The sequence below is a fragment of the Narcine bancroftii genome, chromosome 8, assembly GCF_036971445.1.
Source record: "Narcine bancroftii isolate sNarBan1 chromosome 8, sNarBan1.hap1, whole genome shotgun sequence".
NCBI classification, from domain to species: domain Eukaryota; kingdom Metazoa; phylum Chordata; class Chondrichthyes; order Torpediniformes; family Narcinidae; genus Narcine; species Narcine bancroftii.
The window spans coordinates 139,050,942-139,063,540 of NC_091476.1; the positions used below are offsets into that span (position 1 = coordinate 139,050,942).

General features: G+C 41.7%; 1 protein-coding gene across 1 annotated transcript in view; it reads right to left on the minus strand.

The window, feature by feature from the left end:
• LOC138741243 (cell adhesion molecule DSCAML1-like) overlaps positions 1 to 12,599 on the minus strand; it is a 352,860-nt gene that overhangs the window by 292,945 nt on the left and 47,316 nt on the right. Inside the window, exon 3 of the mRNA XM_069895004.1 lies at positions 3,762 to 3,908. Coding sequence (XP_069751105.1) covers positions 3,762 to 3,908 — 147 coding nt within the window. The remainder of the gene's footprint in view (positions 1 to 3,761; positions 3,909 to 12,599) is intronic.

Below are 12,599 nucleotides of genomic sequence, written 5' to 3' on the forward strand. Positions count from 1 at the left end.
AAGTCACTGACATGGTCAAGGAACCTCCAGCGCCTTCAGCACCTCCTCGCACCCCAGGTCTGATAGCTGGTACCCCTCCAGCCAGTTCAAGCCGGTCTCCAGCAGTCCGCAGCCTGGCACAAGTCTCCCAACAGCAATCTCCAGCAACCCACAGCTTCCACGCTTTGAGTTACCAGCAGCCCACTGGTCCCTAAATTGCAGAGCCCCCTCGCAAGTTTTTGCATCAATTATGTTAAAGACCAAGTCCACCGATGGTTTAACACCACAGGCAGATTGGAAGGTTTTATGCAGTGCTGGTGGTTCAGTTAAGATGACCATGTCCCAACTGCCCATAGTCAGTAACTAAGGGTGGGTTACACATGATATCCAATTGAAACCTGACACAAAATGCTTTCACAATGTTACTACTGAACGGGTAAGCCACATGGCAACGCTTCACTGAGTTGCCTTGTTCCCTACAGTCTTCCAACAGGCCCTTTCATCTATAAATGGATGGAAGATCACATCTCATGGATTCAAACCCATGGTCACATGGAACGATTCAGAGTATTGTGTTGGGTCCACTGAGGTTGTTTGGCACGTTAAATCCATTGCAGCAATAAAGCCTTTTTTCAATCAACCTCTTCGCCCCATTGCTGTATCAATGAGCAGAGCTCCCAAAATAATAATAACAATTGAGTGAAAGGTCACAGGTTCAATGAAATGTAATGTTTGCTTTGAAAGGGTCAGACATGTGGAAATAAGATACTGAAATCTTTTATAAGCAAAATAACCAGGTCTTATTCCAAACAAGTGCCACTTAACCTGTCAACTGTCGTTCATTATCAACCTGTGCAAGGATGAAAAGATTGCACCAGTGAGCTGAATGTTAAATTGCTTTCTTGAGCAATATCGGTTTTAATGAGAAACAAACATTTTTGTTCATCAAGTGTCTTTCAAAAGCTAAAACCAAGAGTTTCTCAGCCAATTTTCATCTTGGACTCCCCTACCCTACCCCAACTCATTGTGTACCTTTCCCTTAGACAATTTTTATACTGGCATGGCAAGAGGGATGCCATTCAGCCAGTTATTTCTTTACTACATTCTAATGGAGCTATTTTTTAAGTCCATTTCCCTTTCTCCATTCCTGCAGTATTGCAATTTATTTTCCCACAAGATGAATCGCTGGAATACTCTGTAAGTACATTAGTCCAACTTATAATTGGTTGACAGGCAATGCTGGGAGGACAGTGGCTTCAAAGATCACCCACCAAATAAATAAATCAGCACAGGTAGATTGAAGAAGGCAAGAAGTGGATCAGACTGATGTCAGTCATGCTGTAGAAGTGAGCTCCTGGACCGCCATCACAGGAAGCAAATTCCTGAAGATAAAGCTGCCAAGCTACCAAAAATCCTTCCCTCTTTCATTCCACCCCAGCACAGAATAAAGAGATCTGTCTTCACCACTGACTGGATTTATTAAACTAAATTAATGGCAACATTCCCAAAGACAATAAATCCTTTCATAATTTTTGAAACTTCCCATTTTTAGGAAATAGATCAAAATACAAAACTTCAACAAACATCTGATAAATTATTAACCCATTTTAATAAAGCAATACAGTGTTGGCATTCCTTCCTTTGATCACTTAATGAGGTCCAGATTATTTAAATGAATGGTATAATCCAATTCAAAAGTATGTCAATGCCTTGTGACATTGTCCAAGCCCAATCTCAGATTGGAAGCATTTCCTGAACAAAAACAAAGCATTACCTCTTGTCTCTTTCTGTTTTTTCCCCAATCATAGTCATTTTGTATCCTTTATATTCTTTGATTCCTTTTTGAAGACCTTGGAGGTATCAAGCACAAATATTGATGGTTTTAACCTCAAACTGGTTTGAAACTGGAATAGAAATGTATCCTGTGTTCTGCAGCATACTATGGCAACTGATGCTTCCATTAAAGCATGGACCCCTTCTAAACCCCACAGAATTCTGTTCCTCTGACTTTTGTCCATCTTGCCCTCCATTCCTATTCTCAACTGTCCTCATCTCATTCTCCAGCTCTCCACCTTTAACCACTCAAACACCCTGACACTTGCACCAAGTCCTTCCCAATACTTTTTCCAATGATTTGGTATTCACTTTTTGTTTCACCTGCTATGCCTGAGAATCCCCTTGAAGTGTGCTTTCAGTGTCAGGGTGTGAGTGGTCAGCCTCTTCAGGGATCATTCGTAAACCACTTCAGTGAAAACTGGAGTCACGTGTCAGCTGAGCCAAGAAAGGATTGCAAGTTTCCTTCTCTGAAGGATGAGGACATGCAAGATGTTGCTGTGTGTGTTGTTCATAGGCATGTGTCAGTCCAAAAGGGCCATCTGACAATCAACAGATATGGTCTAGCAGCTCAGGACAATTGGAAATTGATTAGTGTAATTGAGTTAATGAATCTCGATTTCTGCATTACTTAATGGGCTGAGTAATCAGTGGACACTTGGAAAAATAATTTTGGTAGAAAAATGGCTAAATCTCATGGTTACAATAGGTTATTTAATTAAGCAGGCTCAAATGTTCACCAAAACTTTGAAGGTTTAATTTAAAAAAAAAGGTTCTCTTAGATATATCTAAGTCCACCTGGATGCAAGCCATAAAAATTAAACAAAACCTATCACTGCTGGACCAAAAATAGTAGCCATTAAAGGCCCAATCATGTTGTGGCATAATAATGTTTCAAAAGGAGTTAAAAGTCTCTTGCGTTTCTAACTTCAAAGACAAACTTGTCTCCAGATCTACTGCAGTTGAAGGGAAAGGTGCAGTTAAACATACACCTGGGTCACACCGCTCCTGGCTTCCTCTCAATTAGTTTGTTTTGTTTTCCACCTTGCCACTTGGCAGAAATATCAAACACTCAAGACTGGAAATTCTAGAGACCATTTGATACTTTCAACCAGTTAACATGTAAAAATCTCCATCTCCATTAAGCATCAAGTTAATAGAATTGCACTCCTTAGAGAAGGGATTGATTGCACTTAACAAGTCAATGGAACCCAGCAATGAAGTTTTACACACAAGGTCTCTGATCAGATTGGAACGAGCAATTTTAAGAAAAATAAATTTTCTACATTGAAACTGAAAAAGCAAAATACAAACTGACAATCATCTTCTTAAAGAGAGATTTGCCTTGTATCAGTTGTTTTGAGTAATAGAACATGACAACTCTGAACTGGTGCCAGCAGCAAAAAGGAACTCCTCTAGTCTCCCTCTGCCTGTTATATATATACACACCCACCCATCCACTAATATACAAACCAGTCTGTGAGTTTTGCATGTGCACATTCAACTTCCTTCATTATACATAACCTATAGAGATCATAACAATCTTGAATTGTAAACGCATTAAGTCACTGATTAATTCCACAAGCAAAGTTAACAATTGGTCAAAGTACTTGCAATCTCCAAAGATATAAAATGTTCATCTGAACAATGCACAACTCTAGGTTGTACAGGATCTCACCAGAGAAGTTAACCAGCTAAACGATTTCTTATGTATTTGCAAAGACCAGTTCATGTCCAACGTCAGTATTTCACCATGTCAGTAAAGCTCAAACATCATATAAATGAAATCAAATGAGCAAGAGGTAATTTGTCCATACCTGGTTTGGGGATTCATATTCAAGAAATGGATCATACTGAGACAATTGAATATCACACTATGACATCATCAGGCTCCAATAACAAAAGTAACACAAGAGATGCACAAGGCATCTCCCTTTCCACTTCCCTACCTGGGATGATTGAGACTGTATCTCTTTCCCACGACACAACGCTAACATACTCCTGCACCGAGAGAGGAATGAGGCACTTGAAGACAGCCACGCTTCCACGCATTGACCTTTGATCCTCCACCCGTACGGTGTAGGGTTCCCTGAAAACTGAAATAAAGCAGGAAACATTAGTGGGAGTCCATAAACCGCTCTTCGTGTCATGATGAATCCACTATTGAGCAAATCCCCTCTTCACCAAAAGATCTGGAAATCAAAACTGGAATTTTAAATCATTTTGATATGTAGATGATCAGCCCAGAGTTCCCAGAGAACACAGGCTGGTTTCTGAAACTGAAGGAAAGCAAGCATTCAGGAATATATGAACACAGTGTCTGAGGTGAATAAAATAGAAAGGGGATTAGGGGCACAGGGGCACATTATAGGACAGTATAGGCCTTCTTCCCACAATGTTGTGCCAACCGTTAGCAATCTACTCAACAAACTAAACCTTCCCAATCTTATACCTTTTTTTTTTGCATTCGTGTGCCTGCCCAAGAGTCTTTTGAATGCCCCTATTGTACCAGCCTCCACCACCAGCTCTGGCAATGCATTCTAGGCACCCATTACTCTCTGTGTAAAACACCTCACTGATGTCTCCCCTCAGCTTTCCTCCCCTCACCTTGAACAGATATCCTCTGCTCTTGCTGCAGGGAAAAGGTGCTGGCTGTCCACTCTATCTGTGCCTCTCATAATCTTGTAGACCTCTATTAAGTTACCTCTCATCCTTCTCCCTTACAAAGAGAAAAACCCAAGATCCAATAACCTTACTTCAAAAAAACACATTCTTCAATCCAGGGATAATCATCATAAACCTTTTATGCCCCTCTCCACAGTTTCCACATCCTTCCTCTAATGAGGCAACCAAAACTGAAGACAATATTTAAAGTGTGGTCTAACCAGAATTTTATAGAGCTGCAACATTACCTCATGACTGAATACTAATGAAGGCCAGCATACAATAAGCCTTCTTAACTCTCCTTTCAACCTGCACGGCAACCATGAAAATGCCATGGATTTAGACCCCAAGGTCCTGCTGTCCTTCCAAACTGTTAAGAATCTTGCCATTAATCCTGTACTCTGCCATCTTTTAACCTAACAAAATGCATCATTTCACATTTATCTGGATTGAACTCCATCTGCCACTTTTTTGCCCAACTCTGCTTCATGTCTATATCCTGTTGTAATCTACAACAACCTTCTACACCATCCACAACACCTCCAACCTTTGTGACATCTGCCAATTCTACTTCTTTGTCCAAGTCATTTATAAAAATCCAAAAGACCAGGGTTCCCAGAACAGATCCATGTGGATTTCCACTAGACACTGATCTCCCCTGCCTGAATATATTCATTCTAAGTCTGACTGAGGGCATAATCAAGCAGAACATAAACAGATTCATTTCCCTGTCCAGTGTTTCTTCTGTTCCTATAGTCAGAGATCCAAAAAGATATCACAGAAAGGTGACAACATTAACATTTTAACTCATCAAATGAATAATACCTTTACACATTGAGCTGGCATTCCAGCTCATCCTTCTGCTGGGCTCTCTCCTAAGACACCGCTCATTTTGTTCCTTCCTTCAGATCCCATTCGAGTACCACATCGGAGTCTGAACTACCACAACACCTGCATTCCAGAACTACTTGCTGCACACAAATAGAAGCATTCCTTCTTGTCACTTTCAGTTCTTTTGCCAATCCCATACACTTGGACAAGACTAGGGAAAAGATTATGGATGTCAGGAGAGAAGGTCGACAACATATTAATGGTTCCATCATAGAGAGAGTGGAGAGCACAGTTCTTTGATGTACATAGAAAGGATGACCTAAATAATGCTTTAAGAATTATTTTCCAGAACTCGATAGACTCAGGATCAGTACCCATGGATTAGAGGGTAGCTAATGTTACCCCACTATTTAAAAAGAGGGGTAGAGAAAAAGCAGGGAATTATAGGCCGGTGAGCCTTACATCAGTAGTGGGCAAAATGATGGAATCCATCATTAAGGATGTAATAGCGGAGCATATGACTAGCAGAGAAGGGATCGGACAGAGTCAACATGGATTTACAAAAGGTAAATCGTGCTTGACAAATCTATTGGAATTCTTTGAGATGGTGACAGGTAAAATAGATGGGGGAGAGCCAGTGGGTGTGGTGTACCTGGACTTCCAAAAGGCCTTCAATAAGGTCCCACATAAATGACTGGCTTACAAAATCAAGGCTCATGGGATTGGGGGCAAAGTATTGATGTGGATTGAGAACTGGCTGGCAGGTAGAAGACAGAGAGTTGGGATAAATGGCTCATTTTCTGAGTGGCAGGCGGTGACCAGTGGGGTGCCACAGGGATCTGTACTGGGACCCCAGCTGTTTACAATTTACATTAATGATCTGGATGAGGGGATTGGATGTAATATCTCCAAATTTACAGATGACACTAAGCTAGGAGGGGTTGTGTGCATGGAAGAGGGGGTCAGGAAGCTCCAGTGTGATTTGGATAAATTGAGGGACTGGGCAGATACATGGCAAATGCACTACAATGTGGATAAATGTGAGGTTATCCACTTTGGTAAGACAAACCGGAGGGCAGATTACTATTTGAATGGCAATAGATTAAGAGATGGGGAAGTGCAGAGAGACCTAGGGGTACTTGTACACCAGTCTCTGAAGGTGAGCATGCAGGTACAGCAGGCGGTTAAAAAGGCAAATGGTATGTTGGCCTTCATATCAAGAGGGTTTGAGTAGAGGAACAAGGATACCTTACTGCAGCTGTACAGGGCCTTGGTGAGACCCCACCTGGAGTATTGTGTGCAGTTTTGGTCACCTTATCTAAGGAAGAATGTTCTTGCAATGGAGGGAGTGCAGAGGCAATTCACCAGGCTGATACCTGGAATGGCAGGAATGACTTATGAGGAAAGATTGCGCAAATTGGGATTGTACTCGCTGGAGTTTAGAGATTGAGAGGGGATCTCATAGAGACATATAAAATTCTGGCAGGACTGGACAGAATGGATGCAGATGGGATGTTTCCAATGATGGGAAAATCCAGAACCCGGGGCCATGGTTTGAGGATAATAGGCAAACCATTTAGGACCGAGATGAGGAGGAATTTCTTTACCCAGAGGGTGGTGAATCTGTGGAATTCATTGCCACAGAGGGCAGTAGAGGCAGGTTCATTAAATATATTTAAGAGGGAATTAGATATATTTCTTCAGTATAAGGGTATTAAAGGTTACGGAAGAAGGCGGGGATGGGGTACTGAACTTTAAGATCAGCCATGATCTCATTGAATGGCGGAGCAGGCTCAAAGGGTCGAATGACCTACTCCTGTTCCTATCTTCTATGTTTCTATGTTTCTATCCTGGACCCACAATACCTCTTCATTAGTCAGGAAAGCATCAGAGCACCTACACTTCCTGAGGAGGCTGAAGTCAGCAAGGCTACTAGCTGCCACCTTGACAACAGTTTACAGAAGCAAAATTAAAAATGTCCTGTCTGGTTGCATCATTCTATGGAACGGTAGCTGCAAAACATGCAACTGGAAGTCAATACAGAGGATCAGCAAAACTGCCGAGAAGATCACTGGGATCTCTCTTTCCTCTGTTGATGACATCTACCAGGAATGTTGTTTAAATGGGGTTCAAAGAATTTTAGAAGACTCTTTTATCTAGTACGTAGTATCTTCGACCCACTAGCATCAGGAAGTACAGGATCATGATAATCAGGACTGCCAGACTGATTCCTACAGGCTGTGAGATTGATGCACAGTTTCCAGTAACCATGTAAATCATCCCAAAATATTTACTAGTATATATATTTATTTTAAATTATATCTTTATGTACATATGCGATTATTATGTGCTGTGTATTGGTTATGTATGGGTGTCCAGGGAAACACTATTTCTTTATGTTGTATATGTACAATAAGAAGATAATAAACTTGTTAGCCCTTTGCCATTGGGAAGAGAAAGACTTAAAACTAATGACCGAACATTAATTTTAACTAATGCACCACTTCCTTTTGGGTCTGGATCCACTGTTCCCATCTCTTTACCTACTCCTGTATTTACTCTGCTCTGACTTTTCAACCTCCCCCCCACCCCCTCCCCACTCCCATCCATTCCAGTGGTCTATTCCTTGATCGGTCACTCCACTTCTCCTCCTTTCCAATATCTTGTTATCCCTTGGTCTCTCCCCTGCTTCTTTCCCCTTCATACAATATATATAATATCACCCCTTTTTTGCTTTAGTATTGATAAAAGGGCCCAAGCCAAAGCATTGTATGACCATTTCTACCTGACTTGCTGCTCATTCTGCTGAGTCCATCTGCAGTATTTGTTTCCCTATCTCCCCTGCTTGGATCAGAGGTGATGTTAATTACCTCTATCAGATTCCAGTTTGTCAGTCCATCCACATGTCCAAAGTCCCTCATCCCTGGAGTCATTCTGACTAATCTGATCCAGCATGCTTGGTAATTCCTCCAGTAAACTGTACACACATGGTGATCCTATCCAAGGGGACACAGTTTCTCCTGTGCTTTATATTCACGTCTCCAGAATGGAGGACCATCGCCTCCCCAAGATCGTGTTATATGGCGAGCTCTCCACTGGCCATCGTGTCAGAGGTACAAGAAGAGGTACAAGGACTGCCTAAAGAAATCTCTTGGTGCCTGCCACATTGACCACCGCCAGTGGGCTGATATCACCTCAAACCGTGCATCTTGGCGCCTCACAGTTCGGCGGGCAGCAACCTCCTTTGAAGAAGACCGCAGAGCCCACCTCACTGACAAAAGGCAAAGGAGGAAAAACCCAACACCCAACCCCAACCAACCAACCAATTTTCCCCTGCAACCGCTGCAACCGTGTCTGCCTGTCCCCATCAATATTATAATCAGGTGATGTTCCTTTGCAACACAAGACCACAAGACAAAGGAGCAGAAATAGGCTATTCAGCCCACTGAGTCTGCCCCATTATTTAATCATGAGCGGATTCATTTTGCTCCTTAGTTCCTCTGCCCAGCCTTCTCCCCGTAACGTTTGATGCCCTGACTAATCAAGAACCTGTCAATCTCAGTCTTAAAAACACCCAAAGACCTTGCTTCCACAACAGCCTGTGGCAACAAATTCCAGATTTACAACCCACATGTGCCACAGTTGGCATAATGGTTAGCACAATGTTTTTGCAGCACCAGAGATCAGGACCGGACCTTTATGTCTGTAAGGAGTTTGTATGTTCTCCCCATGTTTCCATGGGTTTCCTCCAGGTGCTCCAATTTCCTCCCACCCTTCAAAATGCACTGGGATTGTAGGTTAATTGGGGTACTTGGGCAGCACAGGCTTGTGGGCTGGAAGGGCCATTTGCCATGCAGTAAGTCTATGTTTGAACCAGGGACCATCTAAATCTATCCTCTCCATTGCAGTGGTCCAAATTTCCCTGCTATTGCACATTCAATGCTCCACATGCAGGGTCTTGACTCAATGATGACCATCGGCCTGCCTTTATAGATGCTCCCTGATCTGCTGTGATCCCTTCAGCAGTTGGTTTCTTTTGCTGCAGATTACAGCTACTGTATTCTCTAGCATTTGCACATGCAATGGTGCAGGGCTCATTGCATGAAGAACATTCCAAGCAAACAAACTTAAGATGTAACATGAAAAAGGAATGAAGCCAGAAAGCATCAATGTTTCTACAACTTGCTTAAATATTGTGAGAGGGAAAGAAATGTCTGTTAACCTATCTCCTCATCTTAACCACTGAGTACTCACACTGAAAGTAACCTGTCAGCTGTGTGATTATCAAAGCATTGCTTATAGCTGAGAAAAGGATCGGAGAATTTCAAATTATTGACCAAAAATGAACAAAACAATGTAATAGTCTGCAGGTTAATGAGATCTGAAGTAACTACATGCAAGTCATCCTTCATTTTACAATGGAAAATAGAAGCAAATTAAGTAAAAATAGATGGTCCTGGATTTACTCAGACAGCATCAGTGAAAAAATAAAGAGATTTGAGTTTTGAGTCAATGGAGTTTCATTAGGAGCCAATCACAACTTAAGAATGAGAAGCAGGACTTTTCCAGGTGTCCTTCAAACTGGTTTGCCATTCAATAAAATCATGGTGATCTTATAACCAATAACAGCCTTCTGTCCACTTTTCTGCTCAAATCACCACATCCCCTGATCCCCTTCATGTCCAAGATATTCTCAGTTCTGAACCTTCAGCCGTGCAACACATGTACATCACATGATTGGATTCATTCTTGTTTTGAGGTTGCTATCTGGTGGTTTCCCCCTCTCTCAGTGCCCACATTGTTGAATACTCCAGAGTTAGTCTAGAGGAACTACTTGAATAAACAATCATTCTTGATGAAGCTTCTGAGTATTAGGAATTAGTTGGCAGCTCCCCCAAAGGCTCATCAGATAAGCACTTTGTACAGTGTTCACAGCTGAGCACTAGGAAAGGGCAGAAAAGCAGGAGGAAGGGAGAAGGGGAAAATATTGCAGATGCTGGATTTCTGAAATAAAAACAGAAAATGCTGGAAAATACTCAATAGGGCAGGCAGGATTTGCGGAAAACAAACAATTAACAATTCAGATCAATGATTTTTCACAAGAAAACAGGAAAGGACTCAAAAACAGAAAATTATGGAAACACTCAGCAGGTCACACAGCATCTATGGCAGAGACCTGAAACATTAGCTGTTTCTTCTTCCACAGATACAGTCCAATTTGTCAAAAGTTTCTGCCATTTTCCGCTTCATTGGATGTGGCCCTTATGGCTGAAAGAATTAAGGAGTTTGGAGAGAGAGCAGCATTTGGGGACCCACCCCCTCTTTCCTTATTGCTCAAGCTCTCCAGACCAGGCAATATTGTGAATCTTTTCTGCACCCTCTCTATCTTATTCACACCCTTACTAGAGAGCGGAGGATGGAACTGCTCACAATACTCTAAGTGCAGTCTAACCATCGATTGGAATTTTGAGGAGAGACTGAACAGGTTTTGTTTCCTTGGGGGAGAGGAGACTGAGGGGTCTAAGGTACACAAAAATATAAGGGGCAAAAATAGGATAGATAGTAAGAACATTTCCCCTTAACAATGGTGCATAAAATAAGAGGGCATTCGTTTGGGGTTAGAGATAAACAGCCTGATCTGAGAAAGAATCATTTACCATCCAGGTGCTGGCTGGAATCTGGAACAGACTGGTTACTGCAGATTCTCTGACAACATTCAAGAAACTGTGGATGAAATTTTAGATCACGAGGCACAGAAGGCTAGAAAGTGGGATTAGCATACAGGTACTCCCCGACTTGCGACCTATGTGACTTACGTCCATCCGCTCATACATCCAATTTTTTTAAAATAAAGAAAAAATATAAAACTTACACAATTACAGTGAAAATCGGACCTATCTATGGTGGCTGCCATGTTGATTGGTGTCCAACCTATTGCGACAGCTGGCCTTGGTGGCCACATCATTGAGATATTTCACCACATTTAAATCCTTGAATCCTGTTTTTTAACTGATTATTTCTGCTCAATATTCTGATGGTCAAGGATTCAGGGATAGAGAATGGAAGGAAAATCCATCATTTTATTCTTCAATATCACAGGTAAGGCAAGTCCCCAACATACGTCCATTCCGAGATACTTCCAGTCATCCAGAACAGAACACAGACTCATGTTGGGGAGTACCTGTAGATGGATAGCATCGATGTGGTGGGGGCTAAGCTTTCTTCGTTGGATGACCTTTAATACTGCTGCCAAAAATTAGACTGGGTAACGCATGAAGGCTTTCAGCAAATGTCTACTAACATTAGTGGACTAGCATCACATTAAACTGGATTTTATAAACCTACTGTACCTTTTCAAAAAACTATCATTATATTCTCATAGTTACAATATAAAACAATGTCATTACAATAGCCTTTTATTCTTCAATCAGTGACACTTTTAAGACTTTACAGAGTCTAAAGTGAACATTAGGGTATGATTAATATAGCTATAATTTAATCAAGAGGTTGATATTGCCAACTATAAACCAGAGGCCATGTAAAACCAAGTAAGAACAGATTTCGGACACTGCCTTCCAATAATAATAGTTTGATTTTATTCTATCCATTTTGGTGAATTGTCATTGAGTGGGACATCTACTGGTGAAAGGAATTTGAGATCAGGGTTCTGTCAAACATGCACTGCAAGTCAGCTTTGGAATCAACTCCCCTGTCTCCTCCAAACTTGAGTCTTAGCAAAGTACATCAGCATCAGCCTAAGCCTAAGATTTCTAGAGCGAATCCTAACCAACTGGGTGTTCTTAACCAGAAATGGGTGACTGAGTGGTTTGTTCTGAGGCTCGATTGTGAGAGAAACAAGGCTCAGTTCGGTTTGAGCTTTGAGGTGTAATACCATGGGTGCATGGATGAATGGGCACAATTTCCAAAAAGGCTCTTTAGTTTTACTGACAGACAGTAAAAGGATCTTTAGTTTAATGACAGACAATGATACCATGAGAAGAAGTGACTTCCTGATGCACAACGCCTTGAGTACAACAGTGTAGAGCTCCCTTTTTTTGGCTATGGCTCCCTTAGCATTCTGCTCAAAGTTTATGGGCCCCCTTCCCTGAGAAGCTGTCAAGTTTTAGTTTCCTCTATACTTCTCTCCTGCCAAATACATAAAAACATTAAAAAACATTTACATTATGTGAGGTGAAAGGAAAGCAAAACGTTTACTTAAATGTGCTATGGCCCCAGGCTGGGGAGGCGGAGTGGGGCCCCCATTGAGAATGACTGGTGTAGAGTACATTCCA